The 23,799-nt window shown below is 38.0% G+C and overlaps 1 protein-coding gene and 1 long non-coding RNA gene across 2 annotated transcripts; both read right to left on the bottom strand.

The window, feature by feature from the left end:
• Window positions 1–1,859: 1,859 nt before the first annotated feature.
• On the bottom strand, window positions 1,860–2,711 carry LOC104110608 (uncharacterized). The gene is made up of 2 exons (XR_004510618.2): window positions 2,482–2,711; window positions 1,860–2,378 (listed from the first exon to the last, which is right to left on the bottom strand). It is a non-coding gene; the product is annotated as an uncharacterized lncRNA (long non-coding RNA).
• Window positions 2,712–23,009: 20,298 nt separating this feature from the next.
• Window positions 23,010–23,423, bottom strand: LOC138898218 (uncharacterized). Its single transcript, XM_070184264.1, has one exon. It carries the CDS (start codon window positions 23,421–23,423, stop codon window positions 23,010–23,012), a length of 414 nt encoding a protein of 137 aa, XP_070040365.1.
• Window positions 23,424–23,799: the final 376 nt, after the last annotated feature.

Here is a 23,799-nt window from a genome sequence, read left to right as displayed (position 1 = left end):
ATAAAAGTAAAATAATAATGTAGCACCGATATACGATAATTAATAAGAATTAAAGAGTGACAACGACACAAAGATATTTACGTGGAAAACTCTTTTGAATAAGGAAAAAAATCACGGCCCGAGACGAGCAAATGATATCACTATAGCAAGAAATTTTACACTTTGTAGGTCAGAGTAAAATAATCCAAAGACCACCACAACACTCAAAAGAAATAACCGTCTTTTGATATTCCCACCTTACTATAATATCGCTCACTCTCTATTTTTCTCAGAGACTATTTTCTTATACCCTGTTTGTGAAACCTCACTCTTTCTTTCTCTCTTTGTTGGTGCGTAGAAATGAGAGATGAAACTCTCCTTTTATAACCGAAATCTCACTCTCTAAAGCCTACTATATTTGATAATTTGTACACACTTTTCCTTCTTTTTCTTCAATGTTGACAATTCAACAAAGTTGGCTACCAAACCAAAGAAATTTAACAAATTGGCTACCAAACCAAAGAGTAGTTTTACTTCATTTACTTTCAGTGTACTTCTACAACTTATTTAGGTCAAGTCATATAACTTTGGTTTATTTTTTTTAAAGCATTATTAGGGGGATCAATCATTCAAATATTTCAAGCAAGCAAATAATTTTCTGTACTGCTGTCTCTCTCCCTCGACACCGCGTAGCCTTTTGTAATAGCTTTCATTTCATCAATGCAATCAACTTTCATTCTCAATTGCTCATTTAAGTTCTCTCAGTTGCTCATGACAATGGTTTTCCCGTACGGCACTGACAATCTAGTCTAGCGTACGGAGGGGATCTCAGTTGGCGGACATCAACCACTCTGACATCAGTTGCTTAGCCTTACATCGTCCTTCCAAGGAATCTCGGAAGGCGCGGCGTAACAGAGTTTATGAACTTTTTTCAATTTGCCAATGGGAATTACTATAATGGTTTTCCAAGAGCATTGTGGTGTAGGCATTATTTTGCGGAAGATGTACCTTACGTTGTGATTGTTTGATTAATTTTTAAGATAATTATGGTGTTCTCTTTGACTGAGTTTATCGTGATCGATTGACATCGCATTTCCTAAGAGCAATGCAGCAAAAAAAAATGAAGATATTCTATCGGGATTTTTTCACAAATAGCAGTCATATTCATTGTTTACTTTTTTTTGCCATATACCTAGATTGCAGATTGATTATACATAATTATACATTATATAATACACAAATTATGCATATATTATACCTTCACCGGCTAATTCTACTTTAAGCGATTGAGTTGATAATTAATTGGGTTAATTATTCAATTGTTAATGTAAGGAGCAAAAAGATGATTTTAGAGAGACGAATATTTTTACATTTCACGGATTCTGGAAAAAGAAATGATTCAAAGGTAATCAAAAAAGATGTGATTATGTGTGTTTCAAATGGTAATTGAAATAAACTACTAACCAGTAGAGTTACACTAAGCAATAATACGCTTGAAAATTCACCTGGGGCCCCTCTGTTTCGCCCCTAACATCAGCTTGAACAAAAACACAAAAAATATTAGTTAAAGAAAGTGTAAGGGAATGTTTGGTTTACGACCTTGTAATATAGGAACTATGATACATATTGTTTATGAGTGAATCATATTGTATGAAACATTTTGTGGTGAATAACAATGTGTATATTATAATGTGAATATTGCCTACTTTAAGGGCATGTCGTTCGATACTTCTACCCAAGTATCTTAACACATTATGTCTCATAAAATAATATATAAATTTTTATAAAAGTTATAAATATTACTGTGGACATGATAGTAATGTGGTATGTAAGGATTGTAATTCTTGTAAACTTTTATAAGTTCTGCTACTTTTTCAATCTCATCTAATTCCTTTTTCTCATCTTTCTTTTCATCATCATCCTCTTTTGCAGGTCCTACACTTAATATATCAGCGTACCATTTTTTTTTCTTAATTTCCCCAAAACATTAACTGGATCAACACATCCTATCACTGTTAATGTCTTCTCTCTCGTATCAATTGCAATAGATTCTACCCCTGCAAAATAAAAGGGTTTTAACGTATTTTCCGCTTAGCCAAAAATATTTGCAACCCATAGCCTATATATGTATATTATACATTAGTTATGTATGGCATATACATTGGCTGGCTATTTTGTTTTGGACGGACAGCTATTTTAAGTTAATTTTTCAAATAAAATAAACAAAACAAAAATAAATAAAGATATTGATGGATCAAATCCATTTGGTGTTTCACCAAAAAAAGAAAAAAAGGAGGAAAAAGTTGATCAGATTAATTAGTACCTGGGAGAGCTGATACTGCTTTCAATGCTTTTTGTTTGTCTCTGTCATCATATATCTCTAATTTAAAAACCAGTTTCTGCAAGGGAAGAAGAATTCCAAATATTGTTAAAGATTGTTATATAGATGACTACGGAAATATTAATTCATAAGGTCTAATAAAAGGAGAAGGAAATTTGTACCTTCATTTCAGCAGCTGGTGAGTAGAAATGTAGACCAGATAGTAGTTGAAGAATCAACTCTAAGAAATAAATAGATGAGGAAGTAAAATATAGACTTAGATTAGAGATGAGGTTATCACTCGTCAATATAAAATACTTAGATGATTATTACGTAATGTTTTTCAATTTTCATTTTTTTTCTGGGGAAAACGTCTTGTACTACGGGAAGAGTGAAGACAAATGAAAATGATAAAATAATACTAGTACATAGAAATAATGCAAAGAAATGGTCGAGTTTAAGGTAAGGAGAGGGAAGACTTGATCAACATCTGGAGCAACGAGCAAGGTAATGGATTTTATTGGTCTAAATTAAATTATTACTTTACTAATATTTAGAAATGTAGCATTAAGAAATTGTACAAAAAGCAACATAAAATGTACTATAGTGTTGGGCTTAAGTGATTGTTGAATAAACACGTGTTCCTAGATGTACCAGTGACAAATAGTCCTTTTAACTCTGCATTTATTACTCTTTAAGTTCAGAAACTCCTCCTTTGTTCTAATTCTCTCCCTTTCGCTGCTCTCTCTGGAATTACCTTTCAACTTCACAGCTTCAAAATGTCATCTCTCTTTGGGCGAGTTTCCCAAATTTCTTCGGCGCTTCCTTTCAATGCCGGATCAATATGCTTTGTTGAGTTACTTCTTGATGTTCCTTACTGTGAAAATTGGTTTCTTTATTGGATTAAGAGTGTTGATGTGTACGTGCTCGGCCGTGTGATTGTAATATAATAGATGTGTTTTTCTGGGTCTTCATTCTTTCAGAGATCTCATGAGTCTAAGGTTTTCGTCGGTCGGTACGTATATTTAGACATTTCGGGTAGGTATTTTCGGTATTCGGTTAGTAAAATGCTATATCAATACCGTACCTAATTAAATTCAGTATGATTCGGTTTTTCTCCTTTCGGTTTCAGTTTATTCGGTTCGGTAACTTCGGTTTATTCGGTTTGAATACTAACTAGTGCATAGAGTCATATACGGTAATATTCTTAATTAAAGTACTCAAAAGTACAAAACTAAAATCGTTTGTTGACAAAAGTTTTGTATAAAACCAACAAATACCAACCTAGAGAGAGAAAACTTAGAGAAATATCTTGTTACTTGCTTGGAGTTAATTGATGAACTTAGAGAATAAAAGAAAGTAAAATTTTAGATTTCTTATATTTATGTTATAATTAATAAAATGTGTATTGTGTAATACTATATATATTTCGATACGGTATCGATATTTCGATATTTCATTTTAAAATATCAAATACCATACCTAATACCAATTCTTTTTAAAATTTAAACCAAATACCATACCGAATACCAAAATATCGAATACCGAATACCAAAATTTTCGATTTCGGTACGGTAATTTAATATTTACCAAATTATCCACGGCTGTAGAGTCTGCCCATTTCTCCTTTATTTATATTTGGTGTGGCCTCTCTATTTTTAGAGTTATTACTGTTTTTTTTGTTTTTGTTTATTGTAGTTTCTTTATTTGTAATAAAATAATTTCGTGTCTATATGTTAGTTTGCTATTCTATTTGAATACTGTCTTTCTAGAATTTTACATGCATATTACTAATTGTGCCTTATCTGCACATCATTTTGTCCTTTTAATGAATTTTGTCTTTATTACTAACTATTTAGTGCAGAATTAAACCAAAAAATCCGATTAAAAAATGACAGGAATATTGGTGTTTGATGATATGTCTGCAAGAGGTGAATCCAGATTCATTGTTATTGTTAATTGCATTTGCGTTTGCAGACTGCACTTGAGGAAAAATGTTTGCTTCTTTCTTTCTCCTCCTTTTTTTCCCCAAACCTAATAGCTACTTCAAAAACTCTTCAAGATTCTGATTCCTGAATATCACTAAGTTAAAATTTCTACTTTTAGTACCTATCTTACTGGCTTCAATTGCAGGGGCGAAGCTATGTTGGCCCAAGGGTGGTCAAACTGATCACCCTCGTCGAAAATTTATACTACGTATAAGGTAAAATATTACTTGATATTGATTAAAAATAAACTTTGAACACTCTTGCATAGCCCACTGGCAAAACCCTTATTGAATTTCCTGGCTTCGCCACTGACTTCAAGTCAATCCGATGCATTTATATTGCCGACATCTTTTAAATTTTTTCAAAATACTCATTTAAATTAGTGCAGTTCATCTTTTGCTTTTAAAAAAGTAAATTAATTTATTCTTTCTAGATAGCCTTGCTTAAGAATGAACAATCTAGATATCATTTATACTATTGTAGATAACAACTGTTGTGTAATAGAAATTCCTTAAGCTTCCATTAAGGAGTCATATGATGGGTCTTTTATTCTAACTTCTGTTTATTAAATGAGGACTCTGCCAACAAATTTTTAAGTAATGGATAATGAGAAGATGCATATGTTTAGTGGTTTACATAAACACTATTTGATTCATTCTTTTACCTTAGTATCTTATAAAAGATTATAGTAAGAGATGATACTAATATGACAGAGTAATATAGAGCAAGAAATATTAGACATCTAAAGAATGTGCTTCTCCTGTGGATGGAAACAAACAAATCATTAATGATGCTATTCATTATGGTCTGGCCATATGACAAACCGTGAAGGATAAATGTTATGCGAATTGACTCAATTGCTTATAAGTAAAGATTAGGTTCTTTAGACTTGGTCAACTGTAACTAATCAAAAATAAATCTTGGTTAAGCACAAAATTTTATATATGTTTATATATATATGAAAGACGTGCTTGGTCATACCTACTTGTGGATAAATCTTTTTATTTACTACAATGATTGTTATTAGAAAAGAATCTAAGGACTATTAAAGTATGATGTTTGAAGCCATTTATGCAATGACTGTTGCTTATAAATAATCTTGGTTGTGGTTGCTTATTTGGGCAAAAATAATAACCTAATACGAATTTAACCAATTAAAGAGAATTTTCTTTTCCTTCTTCTAGATACCTTAAAACGTTTTTTTTTTTTGGTCGGTGTCAGATACCCTAAACTTATAGTGTGTAGTAAGACTAAATGGTGACTAAATACTTGTGATATTTGAACTTCTTGCTTGCCTCTCTATTTTCATGGTATAAATGAAATATGATTCTTCTTTTTGGGTTTAATTGATGATATATTGCTTCTAAAACTAAGTTATTTTCTTCCATGTTGGTACGCTTACTGATTTTTGGAGCGGTCTCTGCAGCACCTACATAAGTAATTTGATGTTATGTAATCATAAGAGCTGCATGGTCTTCTTGATAGTGATATGTAGGTGGCTCATTAGATAATATGTTTTCCAATTACTATAATTTCTTTATAAAGTACTTACAAGTGTGTAAATGTTCATATAAATTATCTTCATGTTGGTTGTATATTTCTAATTTTTATTCTTTTTTCCTGCTGTGCGTATTCCTTTTTGATGCATTAAATTTCAAACAATATTGGTGCTTATAGTCGAGGAGGGACAACGATCTTATACCTCCTTGTGTGTAAGGGTTTTCCTTAAGAGAGTCTAGCTATTGTTAAAGCTGAAAAATAACTACTCCAAGATGTCTTTTTTGGCTCTGGAAACTGAGGTTCACGTAAATCAAACTGAGTCTTTTATCCACTTTCCTTGAAAATTATGAATGCCCTTAATATAGATCAATGAAATTTCTTGATAAATGTTCTCTACCGAAGTGCTGGAAGATGAGCTTATGGTGGTTGTCTACAGAATATATTCATGCATGTATTATGACTGCTATGTGAAGTGTAACCAGAAGAGTTCCTTTCAAAGAAGAAGCCACCAGTATTACTATCTATTTTAAGAGTAGAAGAATTTTTGGACCAATAGTACCACTAAATGATAGATATCACCACATTGTGAGACAAGAATTGAACGGCGAGCCAACCTATAAGTTGCATAACTGAATCTGCCACAAACTACAAGGTTAGCAGCAAGCCGGTTCGTCAACTAAAGTTGTAATGTTCTCTCTACACAAGTCCAACGAAAGTTGTTCGACTGCAAGCCCATGTCAGTTTTGCACCCTCCAAGTTTGTTTTTCCAATAGTATTACCTCAAAAGCCTTCGCTAACGTAGGACTCTGTGAAGTTCTTCAACGAGAAGTACCAGAAAACCTATTTTTGTGCCATATTATGAATGCCCTTTCATTAGACGGATGACATATTAATGTGACAATAAATATGTGTCATAAATAAAGTGCTGCACATATTTTTCTGATTCTTATGAGGCATTTCTTAAATACATGATTCAACAATAAATGAACCCTATATTCAATATTCAAGTTTTGAAAGACTGCAAATAAGGATATTGCAACTTCTTGAAAATGAAATAGAAACACTTAGCAACAAGAGCAAAGCCTTATGAGATCCATCAATTTGTCATCCTTTTTTGTGACAAGTATTTCCTATAATTCATGGCTATTTCTATGATGCAAAAAGAATTTGAGACTTGTTCCTTACATAGGATAAAGTTTTATGGTCTGTCACTTCAGTCTGTTGGGACAAATGTAGTAGCAGGTTATTATTTGTAAATCTTTTCTGACTATTCAGAGTGACTTTGAGTTCTCAATATCCTTCTACCGTTTTCCTGGTTATTGAACATAATGTCGTAAGATAGTTTTTTTTCCTCTACCAATGCTTGATTCCTCTCTGTTTCTAAATACTTTTGATCTCAACAAAAAAGGACCTCTTTGTCGTGTACACTCCTAAAATTTTCTGCTGATGGCAAGCCAGTTGATTCTAGTAGTAATATGCCTATGAAGATAGATGCATCGATAAATATTATCCGGTATAGGGGGGTTTCTACTAAATTGTTTGTGCACTAGATAGACTGAAGTAAATCAGATTGATTAATTCAGTAAATCTTTAGACTAAGATGGACTCTAAAACTTTATTGCAAAAACTAGAAATAGAAGAATACTTAAAATTTTAATGTGTTGGGGGCACTTCCAACTCTTTGATTTCTATTGCAACGCCTTTACTATAGTTAGTAGTTGCTTTGTAATTCCAGTTACTCTTGGGTTATTACAATCAGTTTAGTTTAGTGTATCAGCTGGGTTATTTAAAAAATACTTGGGGTTATTTCCCATGCGTAGGTTTCACAAGAAACGTCTTAAATAAGTTCCAGAGATTTGGAATTTTGCGAGACATCAACTGGAGTGAGGCTTTCTCTCTGCTGATGACAAGAATACACAACATCAATTAAAAAGACAATTCAAGAAAGTATTTACTAATATTGCTAGAGCGGATCTAAAAAGTAGACAAAATTTGTTAGCAAAGAAGATATTGTAGACAATAAATTGCATCGAGAAAATAAAATCAAGACCGAAAATATCGTAACAGTAGTAGTATTTTATTTTAAATAATTGGAGTGTGCAATCTCTATGAATCCTCTGATTCTTCTTTTCAATAGTAAATAAATTCAAGGGCCTTTGAGCTTAAATTGAATATGTAGTTTGTTGTCGCGAACGATGATTTTGAATTCAACTAGCACAGACTTTCATTTGAACTCGTACTCCTTGAATCTTGATTTGTTCTTCGTTCTTGAGCTTGAACTTGATTTGTTGAACTTAAACTTGATTGCTTGAAGCTTGAAACTTTTGAAGGAATTTACAGCGTTTGATCCACGAGCTCTTTCTTGCTTCTTGTTATAACTTCTGGTCCTTTTATGGGTTATGAAGACCCCTATTTATAGTTGTGGAAGTGAAGAGCTATGATAATAACAAACTCTTTCCGACCAATCAAATTGAAGTGTGACATTCCCGCATTTGGTTGGCCAGAATATGTCACTTCCACATGTGGCGCAATTTCATTGGCCTTTTAATTTGGCTTGGCATGCCTTGTTGTTTTTTACACGTGGCACGATCCTATTGGCTATTTCGTTTGACTTGGCGTGCTACGTCATTTGACACTTGGCACCAAACTAGGCCTCTAGGAATACGATATCTTGGGCTTAATGAAGTGGGCTCATCACTTTAGCTCAATTGATTAAGACTTATTTATTTAATCCATATATGTTGGACTTATATATTAATCCAATTATATTAGCCCAATAAATTTATTTGAACTGATATATCTTGAATTTAAAATATAATCCAAATTATTTTACGGATTTAATTCCAATAAAATTTATATGCCTACAAATGCACGCATCCACAATGGAGAGGATATAGTTTGGACACCAACAATGTTAATCAAATCTCGTCTGTATTATTATGTGGATAACGCCGCCCCTTAAGAGTTGAAGTCAAATTACTTTATGAGCTTACGTTTTAATTACCTCCCTTTGAGGTATGATAACTCCTTCATCATCGAGCCATATAGCCCGCATCAGTTTGATCGTCAATTTGGGTTTTACCAGAACGTCCCTAGTTTTTTGGAGAATGATATCCGTATCGCCTCTCTAGATGAAGGTGTCACGACCCAATTTCACCTGTAGGTCGTGATGGCGCCCAACACTATAGCTAGGCAAGCCAACTAATAAATTAAGCATACATTGATAAAATTTAAAACCAAGAAAATATAAACCCAAACTCTACCAATGTGTGTGTTAAGACCTAGTGTCACAAGTGAATGAGCATCTAGTAGATTATACAAAAACTCCAAATACTGTCTGAAATAAAATAGACATAATATAAATATCAGAAGAAGAGACACTGGTAGCTGCAGAACGACTCAGAAAGGCAGCTCACCACTATGCCTCTGGATGACGTGGGTATGTGATGATAGGTCCTCCACTAGTACCTGTCTCAGATCCTGCACAAAAAGTGCAGCAAGTGTAGTATGGGTACGTAAACAACGTGTACCCAGTAAGCATCAAGACTAATCTCAAAGTTGTAGAGACGAGATGGCCGACTTTGACACTCACTATAGGTCAATAACAATTAAAATAAAACTAGGATATTTAAATCAATGTGATTTACAGAATTTATTTAATCAGCGGAAATAATCAAATTCCTTCAAATGTATCAATTTCAATATATTAATTAAATTCCTTTAATTCAAATAAATTCCAATTTACCAGTTAAACCTCATTTAAAGGAGTAACAATTAATTCCTTAACAAGCAAGAATAATAATTCATTAAATTCCAAAGATTTTCCATTTTACTAATTAGCTTTACAAGCTGAAATAAATTATTAAAGTATCGTATAATAATTATTATTATTAAGCACGATTTTTGCCGAGGACGTACGGCCCGATCCAGAGTGTCCTGTACATTGTCGAGGGACGTGCGGTGCGCTCCATAGATGCATCTATCCCGCCGAGGTGTTCGGCCCGCTCCACAAGAAAGGAGGACATTTTCTTATGTGCCTCCGGAAGGACAGTATGTTTATTATATGATAAATTTGGGAGGAGAACAATTTCTTTTGACAATTAATTGATTTAAAAAGAAATCAAGCCTATGAGATTTTCATCCTTTAATATCTTTATCAAACAATTCACAATATATTCATATATATAAATATATATCAATTAATATTAATTAATCAAAGAATACAATTTACACAAGTAATACATGCTTTGAGTCCTAAACTACCCGGACTTTAGCATTAATAGTAGCTACGCACGGACTCTCGTCACTTCGTGCGTACGTAGCCCCCACAATTAGCAACAATTATTTAATCTTAATCACCTATGAGGCAATTTCCCCCTCACAAGATTAGACAAGAGACTTACCTCGTCTTGCTCCAATTTAATCCTCTATAAGGCCTTTTCCACGATTATCCAACTCCGCCTCGCTCGAATCTAGCCAAAATAATTAGATACAATCACTAAATATTATAGGAATCAATTCTATAAGAAAATACTACATTTTAAAGAAAAGATCTGGCATTAATTAAAAATTCGCATGCGGGGCCCACATCTCGAAATCCGGCGAAAGTTACGAAATCCGACAATCCATTCAATTACGAGTCCAACAATACCAGTTTCACTCAAATCCGACTCTTAATCGATACCGAAATCTCGAAATTTCGTTTCTATGAAATTTCTAAACTTTTTCAAATTTCAATCTCAAAACACTAATTAAATTGTGAAAACAATGATATATTCTTGTATATTGATCAAATCCGAGTTAGAATCACTTACCCCAATGTTTTTCCCTTGAAAATCTGCCAAAAGTCGTCTCTGCTCAAGCTCAAGTTCGTCAAAAATGGCAAAATGGGACGAATGCCCTCTTTTTATAACACTGCCCAGCACTTCGGAACTGGGCCTCGAACAGGGCCTCGATCACGGCTTCGATCAGGGCATCGAGGGTTGGGCCTCGAGCCTAGCCCTCGAGCCATACCTATGATCATGCCATCGAGCCTTACCTTCGATCGCGACTTCGATCACATGCTCGAGTCTAGACCTCGGTTATGGCCTCAATCAGGGTATCGAGGTTGGGCCTTCGATCATAGCCTCAATCATTGCATTGAGATTGAGCCTTCGAGCCTTACCCTCGATCATGCCCTCGAGCCTTGCCTTCGATCGAGGCTTCGATACTGAGTCTCGTCCCTGACTTCGACTCAGGCCTCGATCGTGGGCTCGATATCTGGGGCTCGATATCTGGGGCTCGATCTGAGGCTCGGTATCTGGGGCTCGATCTGAGGCTCGATATCTGGGGCTCGGTCACATCCCAGAAAATGCAGCAGAAGAGAAAATTGCAGCAGCTTTTTAAGTCCAACATTTGATCCGTTAACCATCCGAAACTCACCGGAGACCCTCGGGACCTCAACCAAATATACCAACAAGTCCTAAAATATCATACGAACTTAGTCGAACCTCTAAATCACATCAAACAACGCTAAAACCATGAATCATACCCCAATTCAAGCTTAATGAAACTAAGAGTTTTCAACTTCTACATTCAATGTCGGAACCTATCAAATCAACTCCGATTGACCTCAAATTTTACACACAAGTATAAATTACATAACGGAGCTATAAAAATTTTCGGAATTGGATTCCGACTCCGGTATCAATAAGTCAACTCCCTGGTCAAACTTTCAAACTTTAAATTCCTATTTTAGCCATTTCAAGCCTAATTTCACCACGGACTTCCAAATAAAATTCCGATCATGCTCCTAAGTCCAAAATCACCATACGGAGCTGTTGGAATCATCAAAATTCTATTCCGGGGTCGTTTTCTCAAAAATATTGACCAAAGTCAAACTTAATACATTAAGGCCAACTTAAGGAACCAAATGTCCCGGTTACACTCCAAACACTTCCAAATCCCGAACCAACCATCCCCGCAAGTCATAAATCATTACAAGCACCTACAAGAAGTTTTATTTTAGGGAACAGGGTTCTAAAAGTTAAAATGACCGGTTGGGTCATTACATTCTTCACCTCTTAAACAAACGTTCGTCCTCGAACGGGTTTAGAATTGTACCTGGAGTGCTGAATAAGTGTGGATATCTGCTTCGCATGTCTTCCTCGGTCTCCCAAGTCGCTTCTTCGACTGGTTGGCCCCTCCACTGGACTTTTACTGCAGAAATCCTCTTGGATCTCAACTGGCGAACCTGTTTATCAACAATGGCAATTGGCTCCTCTTCATAACCCAAGCTATTATCTAGCTGAACTGTGCTGAAGTCTAACACATGTGATAGGTCGGCATGATACTTCCGGAGCATAGATACGTGAAAAACCGGATGAACTCCCGATAGGCTGGGAGGCAAGTCAAGCTCATAAGCAACCTCCCCAACTCGTTTCAACACCTCAGATGGGCCTATAAACCTTGGGCTCAACTTGCCCTTCTTCCCGAATCTCATAATTCCCTTCATCGACAAAACCTTCAAGAGAACTTTTTCACCTACCATAAATGATATATCACGCGCTTTCTGATCCGTAGAACTCTTTTGTCTGAACTATGTTGTACGAAGTCGCTCCTGAATCAACTCTACCTTTTCCAAGGCAACCCTTACCAAATCAGTACCATATAACTTAGCCTCACCTGGCTCAAACCATCCGATAGGTGAACGACATTGTCGACCATATAAAGCCTCAAACGGAGCCATATCGATGCTGGATTGGTAACTGTTATTATAAGCAAACTCGGCCAAAGGCAGGAAACGATCCCACTGACCTCCAAAGTCAATCACACATGCTCTGAGCATATCCTCCAAAATCTGAATTGTCCTCTCTGACAGTCCATCGGTCTACGGATGAAAAGTTGTGCTGAGCTCTACACGGGTCCCTAACTCACTCTGTGCTGCTCTCCAGAAATGTGAAGTAAACTGAGGGCCTCTATCTGATATGATGGAAATTGGCACACCTTGCAACCGAACTATCTCCTGAATATAAATCTGGGCCAACCTCTCTGAAGTATACGTAGTCATAACAGGAATAAAATATGCCAACTTGGTCAACCTGACAACAATCACCCAAACTGCATCAAACTTCCTCAAGGTCCGCGGCAACCCAACTACAAAATCCATAGTAATTCGTTCCCATTTCCACTCTGGTATGGTCATCTGTTGGAGTAGGCCGCCTGGCCTCTGGTGCTCATATTTAACTTACTGGCAATTTAGACACCGAGCTACATACTCAACTATGTCCTCTTTCATTCGTTGCCACCAATAATGTTGCCTCAAGTCACGATACATCTTAGTAGCACCTGGATGAATAGAATATCGAGAACTGTGTGCCTCTTCTAGGATCTTTTTCCTCAGTTCATCCACATTAGGAACACACAAACGATTCTGGAGTCGCAAAACACCATCCGCCCTAATAGTAACTTCCTTGGTATCACCTCTTAGTACTGTTTCACGAAGAACCACCAGGTGTGGGTCATCATACTAGCGAGCCTTAATCTATTCAAATAGTGAAGACCGGGCCACAACACATGCAAGAACTCGACTGGGCTCTAAAATATCCAGCCTCACAAGTTTGTTAGCCAAGGACTGAATATCTGAGGCTAATGGCCTTTCCTCTGCTGAAATGAAAGCCAAACTACCCATACTCTCCGCCTTTCTGCTCAAGGCATCTGCAACCACATTTGCTTTGCCCGGATGATACAAGATAGTAATATCATAATCTTTTAGTAACTCCAGTCATCTGCGTTGCCTCAAATTTAGATCCCTCTGCTTGAACAAATGCTGCAAACTGCGATGATCAGTGTAAACTTCGCAAGACACCCCATAAAGATAATGCCTCCAAAATTTAAGAGCGTGAACAATCACAGCTAACTCCAAATCATGTACCAGATAATTCTTTTCATAGGGCTTCAGCTGACGTGAAGCATATGCAATAACTTGCCCTTCCTGCATCAATACACAACCCAAGCCAATGCGCAAAGCGTCACAATACACTATATACATCCCCGAACCAGAAGGCAACACTAATACTGGTGTTATAGTCAATGATGTCTTGAGCTTCTGAAATCTCACCTCACAATCATCGGACCATCGGAATGGAGTACCTTTCTGGGTTAATTTGGTCAAAGGTGCTGCAATAGATGAAAAACCTTCCACGAACCGACGATAATAACCTGCCAAACCCAGAAAACTCCTGATCTCCGTCGCCGAAGTGGGACGATGCCAATTCTGAACTGCCTCAATCTTTTTGAGATCAACTTTAATACCTTCGCCCGATACGATATATCCTAAAAATGCTACAGACTCTAGCCAAAACTCACATTTAGAGAACTTAGCATATAGCTTTTGTTCCCGCAATGTCTGAAGCACCACTCTCATAAGCTGCTCATGCTCTTCCTTACTACGAGAGTAGATCAAAATGTCATCAATGAAGACAATGACAAATGAGTCATTATATGGCCTGAATACCCTGTTCATCAGATCCATAAATGCTGCCGGTGCATTAGTTAAACCAAAAGACATTACCAAAAACTCATAATGACCATATCTAGTACGGAAAGCAGTCTTCGAAACATCCGAATCCCGAATCTTCAACTGATGGTACCCTGACCTCAAGTCGATCTTAGAGAATACCCTAGCACCCTGCAACTGGTCAAATAGATCATCAATACGCGGCAATGGGTACTTGTTCTTAATAGTGACTTTGTTCAATTGGCAATAATCAATACACATCCGCATTGTTCCATCCTTCTTTTTCACAAACAATACTGGTGCACCCCAAGGCGATACACTCGGTCTGACAAACCCTTTGGCTAGTAACTCTTCAAGCTGTTTTTTCAATTCTTTCGGAGCCATACGATACGGTGGGATAGATATAGGCTGGGTATCTGAAGCCAAGTCAATATAGAAATCAATATCACGATCAGGTGGCATACCTGGAAGATCTGACGGAAATACATCGGGGAACTCCCGAACTACAGGCACTGAATCAATAGCAGGAGTCTCTGTAGTAGTATCCCGAACATAGGCTAGATAAGCCAAACAACCCTTCTCAACCATGTGTTGAGCCTTTATAAAAGAAATAACTCGATTAAATGAACTAACAGGCGAACCCTTCCACTCCAGCTTGGGCAATGCTGGAATAGCCAAGGTAACAGTCTTGGCATGACAGTCTAGAATAACATAATATGGAGACAATCAGTCCATACCCAGAATAATTTCAAAATCGGTCATCTCAAGCAATAGGAGATCTGCTCTAGTTTCATAACCACAGAATGTAATAATACAGGACCGGTAGATCCGGTCCAAAATAACAGAATCGCCCACAGGAGTGGACACATACACAGGAGTACTCAAGGACTCACGAGAAATGCCCAAGAATGGAGCAAATAGAGATGACACATATGAATACGTAGATTCCGGATCAAATAATACTGAGGCACCTTTGCCACAAACAGAAATAATACCTGTAATCACGGCATCTAAGGCCTCCGCATCTGGTCTAGCCGGAAAAGCATAAAACCGAGCTGGAGCGCCAACTGGCTGGCCTCCGCCTGGCTGACCTCCATCTCTAGGACGACCCCTACCCACCTGTCCTCCACCTCTGGGTGGTCGGACTACTGGTGGAGCAACTGGTCCGGTAAGCATAGGCTGTTGACTGTGCTGTACTGGTCTACCCCGAAGCCTGGGGCAAAACCTCCGCATGTGACTGGGATCCCCGCACTCGTAACAACTCTTTGGTGTGATGGGATGCTGACTAAGTGTCTGGACCTGGGGACCTGAATACCAACTGGGAGGACCCTGAATAGTTGGTGGGTGGTAATAACTCTCTGGGATAGCACTGAGATAAGGTCGCACTGGAGCACCTCGAGGAGGTGGTGGTGCTGGATATGGGGGTTTGCTGGACTGTCCCCTCACGAACTAACCTCTACCCCCGGACGGAGCACCTCTGAACTCTCCAGAGTACCTGAACTACTTATCTCTCATAATCTGCTCTCGGCTCCACTGACGTACACCCTCAATCCTCCGGGCTATATCCACAACTCGCTCATAAGAAGTACCCATCTCAACCTCTCGAGCCATAGTAGCCTGAATACCAGTATGTAAACCGGCTACAAAACTTCTCACTCTCTCCGCCTTAGAGGGAGTATCATTAGTGCATGGCGAGATAATTTAGAAAACCTCGCCTCATAATCGGTCACTGACATCTGACCCTACTGGAGCTACTCAAACTAAAACCGCAACTCTTCCCTCTGGGAGGGTGGAATATACCTGTCCAAGAAGATGCGGGTGAACCTGTCCCAAGTCATGGTAGGAGAATCTGCTGGTCTGCCAATAGCATAAGACTGTCACCATCTACGGGCTTTACCCTCTAGCTGAAAAGTAGCGAAATCAACCCCATGGGATTCCAATATCCTCATGTTGTACAGTCTATCCTTGCAACGATCAATGAAATCCTGTGGATCCTCATGTCGCTCACCCCCGAAGACAAGAGTATGTAGTCTAGTCCATCTGTCCAATAGTTTCTGAGGATCAGTGGCTAGCCGGCCTGGGCTCAGGTGTAGCTGCTGCCACTGGTTGGACTCCACCCACGGGTAATGAACCTTGGGTGTGATATACAGCAGATGCTTGTCCATGAGCCTGCGCAGTAGGGGTCTATGCTCCCCCGCCCGCCTGAGATGTGGCTGGGTCTGCCGGAAATAAACCGGCCTGAGTCATATTATCCATGAATCACAGTATATGACCCATAACATCCTGAAATCCCGGTGCAGATGTGAAGTCCACCGAAGCTGGCTCTGCCACAGGCACCTCACCTTGCTCCTCAATAATGGGATTCTCTATTGGATCCACTGGCAGCATAACCGGAATAGTCTTGGGACGTCCTCTCCCTCTACCACGGGCTGGAGCCCTCCCTCGGCCTCTGCCTCGGCCTCTAGCAACAGGGGGAGTAGCTCTTCCCTGGTCTGGAATCTCATTAGAGCGTGTTCTCACCATCTATGAGAGAATAAGAAAAGGATATTTAGTACTACATCAATTGCACGATAGAATATGAAGAAAGGTAGTTTCCTAACACCATATAGCCTCTCGAAGATAAGTACAGATGTCTCCGTACCAATCCACAAGACTCTATTAAGTCTGCTCAAAACTTGTAAGACCTACGTGAACCTAGTGCTCTGATACCATATTGTCATGACCTAATTTCACCGGTAGGTCGTGATGGCGCCCAACACTACAGCTAGGTAAGCCAACTAATAAATTTAGTATACATTGATAAAATTTAAAACCAAGAAAATATAAACCCAAACTCTACCAATGTGTGTGCCAAGACCTAGTGTCACAAGTGAATGAGCATCTAGTAGATTATACAAAAACTCCAAATAATGTCTGAAATAAAATAGACAGAATATAAATATCAGAAGAAGAGACATTGGTAGCTGCAGAACGGCTTAGAAAGGCAGCTCACCACTATGCCTCTGGATGACGTGAGTATGTGATGATAGGTCCTCCACTAGTACCTGTCTCAGATCCTGCACAAAAAGTGCAGCAAGTGTACTATGAGTACGTAAACAACGTGTACCCAGTAAGTATCAAGCCTAATCTCAAAGTGGTAGAGACGAGATGGCCGACTTTGACACTCACTATAGGTCAATAACAATTGAAATAAAACTAGGATATTTAAATCAATGTGATTTACAGAATTTATTTAATCAGTGAAAATAATCAAATTCCTTCAAATGTATCAATTTCAATATATTAATTAAATTCCTTTAATTCAAATAAATTCCAATTTACCAGTTAAACCTCATTTAAAGGAGTAACAATTAATTCCTTAACAAGCAAGAATAATAATTCATTAAATTCCAAAGATTTTCCAATTTACTAATTAGCTTTACAAGCTGAAATAAATTATTAAAGCATCGTGTAATTATTATTATTATTAAGCACGATTTCTGCCGAGGACGTACGGCCCAATCCAGAGTGTCGTGTACACTGCTGAGGGACGTGCGACGCACTCCATAGATGCATCTATCCTGCCGAGGCATTCGGCCCGCTCCACAAGAAAGGAGGATATTTTTTTATGTACCTCCGGAAGGACAGTATGTTTATTATATGATAAATTTGGGAGGAGAATAATTTCTTTTGGCAATTAATTGATTTAAAAAGAAATCAAGCCTATGAGATTTTCATCCTTTAATATCTTTATCAAACAATTCACAATATATTCATATATATATCAATTAATATTAACTAATCAAAGAATATAATTTACACAAGTAATAAATGCTTTGAGTCCTAAACTACCCGGACTTTAGCATTAATAGTAGCTACGCACGGACTCTCATCACCTCGTACGTACGTAGCCCCCACAATTAGCAACAATTATTTAATCCTAATCACCTATGAGGTAATTTCCCCCTCACAAGATTAGAGAAGAGACTTACCTCGTCTTGCTCCAATTTAATCCTCTATAAGGCCTTTTCCACGATTATCCAACTCTGTCTGGCTCGAATCTAGCCAAAATAATTCGATACAATCACTAAATATTATAGGAATCAATTCTATAAGAAAATACTACATTTTAAAGAAAAGATCCGGCATTAATTAAAAATTTGCCCACGGGGCCCACATCTCGGAATCCGGCAAAAGTTACGAAATCCGACAATCTATTCAATTACGAGTCCAACCACACCAGTTTCACTCAAACCCGACTCTGAATCGATACCAAAATCTCAAAATTTCGTTTCTATGAGATTTCTAAATTTTCCAAATTTCAATCTCAAAACACTAATTAAATTGTGAAAACAATGATATATGCTTGTATATTGATCTAATCCGAGTTAGAATCACTTACTCAAATGTTTTTCCCTTGAAAATCTGCCAAAAGTCGTCTCTGCTCAAGCTCAAGTTCGTCAAAAATGGCAAAATGGGACGAATGCCCTCTTTTTATAACACTGCCCAACACTTCGGAATTGGGCCTCGAACAGGGCCTCGATCGCTGCATCGAACATGTGCCTTCGATCAGAACATCGAGGGTTGGGCCTCGATCCTAGCCCTCGAGCCATACCTTCGATCATGCCATCGAGCTTTACCTTCGATCGCGACTTCGATCACATGCTCGAGTCTGGACCTCGGTCATGGCCTCGATCAGGGTATCGAGGTTGGGCCTTCGATTATAGCCTCAATCATTGCATTGAGATTGAGCCTTCGAGCCTTACCCTCGATCATGCCCTCGAGCCTTGCCTTCGATCGAGGCTTCGATACTGAGTCTCGTCCCTAACTTCGACTCAGGCCTCGATCGTGGGCTCGATATCTGGGGCTCGATCTGAGGCTCGGTATATGGGGCTCGATCTGAGGCTCGATATCTGGGGATCGATCTGAGGCTCGATATCTGGGGCTCGACCTGAGGCTCGGTCACATCCCAGAAAATGCAGCAGAAGAGAAAATTGCAGCAGCTTTTTAAGTCCAACTTTTGATTCGTTAACCATCTGAAACTCACCCGAGACCCTCGGGACCTCAACCAAATATACCAACAAGTCCTAAAACATCATACGAACTTAGTCGAACCTCTAAATCACATCAAACAACGCTAAAACCATGAATCATACCCCAATTCAAGCTTAATGAAACTAAGAGATTTCAACTTCTACATTCAATGTCGGAACCTATCAAATCAACTCCGATTGACTTCAAATATTACACACAAGTCATAAATTACATAACGGAGCTATAAAAATTTCGGAACTGGATTCCGACTCCGGTATCAAAAAGTCAACTCTCCGGTAAAACTTTCAAACTTTAAATTCCTATTTTAGCCATTTCAAGCCAAATTTTACCACGGACTTCCAAATAAAATTTCTATCGCGCTCCTAAGTGTAAAATCACCATACGGAGCTGTTGGAATCATCAAAATTCTAATCCGAGGTTATTTTCTCAAAAATGTTGACCGAAGTCAAACTTAATACATTAAGGCCAACTTAAGGAACCAAATGTTCCGGTTACACTCCAAACACTTTCAAATCCCGAACCAACCATCCCCGCAAGTCATAAATCATTACAAGCACATACAGGAAATTTTATTTTAGAGAACGGGGTTCTAAAAGTTAAAATGACCGGTTGGGTCATTACAGAAGAACTCGAATTTTGGAGGATTTTCATATTGTATCGGTCTATGTCACGTGCGGCGTTTCCCCCAACGGGAGATCCTGTGGAGAAGCTTTTCTCCACCAATTATATGTCTTGGTGGGAGAAAGCGCATGGGACGTTTCTTGAGAATAATTTACAAGCTCTGGTAGACAATGTTGGGCTAAAATTTACTACTCTTTTAGGAGGTGAAGATCAAGGTGTTGGAAAGACGCCCTCATATGTCAAAGAACCACCTACTCCAATCCCAAAAGTAGTTACACAACATAAAAAAGGAAGATTAAATCCTCAAAGGCAGCTTTGAAAGAGGTGGTGTTCACTTCAACAGATATAGAGAAACATCATCCAGTTCTTCCATTTAGCACGCAAGTTCCTCAAGATACAAGCCAGAGTACCAATGAAGATCAAAATTGGAAAAGGAAACAGCCTAACCTAGTAGAGATCGTAGAGGTTACAAGTGTTGATAGTCCCTCAAGAACGCATATGGCTTGTAACAAAGAGGTAAAAATATAATCACCTTGTTTTATATATATATATATCGAACGAATAGATTCACTAAAAATTACCTACTTTCTTTGCCTTTTCCTTATGTAGTTAAATGCCATTGGCATCCGATGGTATCCCCACATAACAATCCGCAAGTGAGTGATGAATTTATTGGAGGGCCTACATCTAAAGTGAAGTCATCTTCAAAGGCATCATCTCTTCCTCATGACAAAGCCCTAAAAAGACACACTCCAAATGGGATAACTCGCGTTCCACCAATGACAAATGCGGCAGTGTCTATTTTTGAAGGAAAGAGCATTGTCTTTAATCGCAAAAAGGAATTCATCTTGGGACTTTGGGAGGATATTTGCAATAGACTCTCCAAAACTCGTGCAGAACTGCTCTCATCTTATAGGGAGCAAATCACTGAGATTTTTGAGGATATGAAAAAGACGAATATTTTAGATCATTCTCCATTATAGTGTTCACTAGATTCTCTTTTCGACCTTGCTGTTTCATGTGACCAAGAGCGATCCAATTTGGATGATAAGACGAGTCAAGACAAGAAGCTGGAGCTTATTTCCAAAGCTAAGGAGCGTCTTGAATCGTTCAAACTTGAAGCAAGTGAGAAAGTCAAGAAAGTTTCCTCTAGTGAAAAGAAACTGAAGAGAGTTATGAAGAAGTTGCAAACATTACAACAAGAGAGGAAGAACATCGAAGGTGTTATAGAAGCGACTCAAAAGGAGGTTGAAGAGATTCATGCAAAAGTTTTAGCTGTCGAGACCGAAGTCTCTTCATATGACAATGTAAATTTACTGACTGTTGATGATTCAGCCAATTTGGAGGAGAAGAAGAAGAAGAAGAACTTGGAGACTAGCTGTCAAGAATTGATCAGCTACAAGTTTTGTTTATATTAGGCTATTAGCATTATCTCCTCTTTTATATTTAGGTTAGATTGACCTAGTGGATATTTATTTCATCTTAAATAAGATTTCTTCTCTTTTGCTTTACATTGTCCGACTTTTATCTTAGTCTCAAAATTTTTAGCTTTACGCACTTGTAACGAAAGATTCATATCTTGTCGTGGGAGAGTCCAAATAACGAACCGTTTGATTTATCGAAAATTAGACTTCAATATCTAAAACATATCCAGAACTTAGAATCAAACACCTTCATAATCGCCCCAAATAATATTTTAAATCCAACTTTAGATTCCACCATGTTGAAAATTTCAGATTTGCGCAGTCTCACCAAACAAATCATATCTTGATGTAGAAAAGTCAAAATCCCGAACCGTTTGATTTTTTGAAAAGATAACTAGCAAATATATAATATATCCAAAATTCAAGATTTAATACCTTAATGATAGTTTTAGATAATAGTTCGAAATCAATAATAAATTCTGATACATCAACGATTTCAGATTTGCACGACTTCACCAAACTTTCTGTATCTTGATGTAGGAATGTCGAAATCACGAACCGTTTGATCTATTGGAAACTAAACTTCCAAATCTATAACATACCCAAAATTCAGATAATATTTCGAAGTCAATACTAAATTCTGACACACTGACAATTTCAGATTTGCGCGATTTCGCCAAAAGTTATGTATCTTGAAGTAATGACATCGAAATCACAAACCACTTGATTTCTTGGATACTAAAATTCAAAATCTAAAATACATCCAAAATGTAAAATTTTAGATGATAGTTCGAAGTCGACTTTGGTTTCTGATATGCCGCCAGTTCCAAATTAGCGCGACTTCACCAAAACAAATTGTATCTTGGTGTGGAAGCCTTGAGATTGTAAGACCTTTTTAATTGTCAGAAATTGAAATTCAAGAGCTTCATTCTCACCAAATGAATTGGGTTCAAGTCTGACTGAATTTGAAATGCCGTGAAGGCAAAACAGCAAAAGGAAACTTGAAGGTTTGGCGAACATGAAGGCATAGCGAATCCCCGGACATCAATGCAAATGCTTGGCAGCCCCCTAAAAGATATTAATCATTTCATTGAGGAAACCAATTTACCATAGCGGCTTTCCCCCTTTAAATCAAATGGGATCCAAAGTTTAACAGAAGAATGATATCTCAACTTGACTTTCAAGTGCTGATTGAATGGATTACATTCCATCGTACTTCATTCGGACAATGATTGGGGGATTATGTATCTTTTGAACTTATGCGACTGAACTCAGAATGAAACTCTAAGTTGCCTACATACCTCGGTGAAGAGGATCAAGTCATACCGTAGTTCAGAATGGGTAATATTTATATTTTTTTATATGTCCTAACTTTTGCCTAGGCCGCCTCTTTCGAGGGTTTTCAACCTAGCGGACTTTTATTTTTAGTTCCTAACTTTTGTCTAGGCCGCCTCTTTTAAGGTTTTCAACCTAGCAAACTTTTGTTTTTCTTTTGGGTCGTACATAGTTTATACTCTTGCGGGCCAGGAGTATAGGAACATACAGTTTAGGCTCATGCGTCAAGGAGCGTTGCAACTTCAAGGATAATACTTCCTTAAAAACTTGCTATTGATAGGGCCGATTCTCATGCCATCTGCATCAATCAGCTAGTAAGCCCCACTTGAGTAAGTTTCTTGTACGACATATGGCCTATCCCATTTTGAAGTGAACTTCCCTACAAGTTTATGAGAAGTAATAATAGGTCTTCGTATGGCAAGGACTTGATCTCTTACTTGAAAGGATCTCGAGTGAACTCTTTTATTGAAGGCGCGGGACAATCGAGCTTGATAACATTCAAGACTCTGTTGAGCTTCCAACCTCTTCTCATCAAGAGCCTCCAACTCTGCTAATCGAAGTCGAGCATTTTCTTCATCAGTGATTCCTTCTTGAATAGCCAGTCGTAATGAAGGTATTTGACGCTCGAGTGGCAAGACGACTTCGACTCCATAAATGAGTGAATAAGGAGTCCCTTGTGTTGGCATGCGGTGAGTCATCCTATATGCCCATAGAGCTTCTTCCATACGGTCATTCCAATCTCGTTTGGATTTGGAGACGACTTTCTTTAACAAGTTGCATAGAGTTTTTTTGAATGCCTCAGCTAGACCATTGGCGGCAGTATTGTACATCGAAGAGTTACGTTGCTTGAAGCCAAAGAGATCACAAATCTTGTTCATCAACCTATTATCGAATGGCTTTCCATTATCTGTTATTTTGTAACGGGGAATGCCAAAGCGATAGATTATGTTTACTCGGATGAAACTTGCAACATTTTCCTTCTTTACCTCCTTAAGAGCAACAACTTCAGCCCATTTTGAGAAGTAGTCAGTTGCAGATAGGTTCCCACCAGAGGACTTTGGCAGTGGTCCAACAACATCCAATCCCCACACATCAAACGGT

Source organism: Nicotiana tomentosiformis, chromosome 8 (assembly GCF_000390325.3).
Source record: "Nicotiana tomentosiformis chromosome 8, ASM39032v3, whole genome shotgun sequence".
Taxonomy (NCBI): domain Eukaryota; kingdom Viridiplantae; phylum Streptophyta; class Magnoliopsida; order Solanales; family Solanaceae; genus Nicotiana; species Nicotiana tomentosiformis.
Note: the sequence above shows the minus strand (reverse complement) of the source record. Positions and strands in the feature narration are given on the sequence as shown.

Bases quoted from the DNA above. Each gene is read 5' to 3' on its own strand.
- LOC138898218 (XM_070184264.1), bottom strand. From the start codon at position 23,423: ATGGAAGAAGCTCTATGGGCATATAGGATGACTCACCGCATGCCAACA.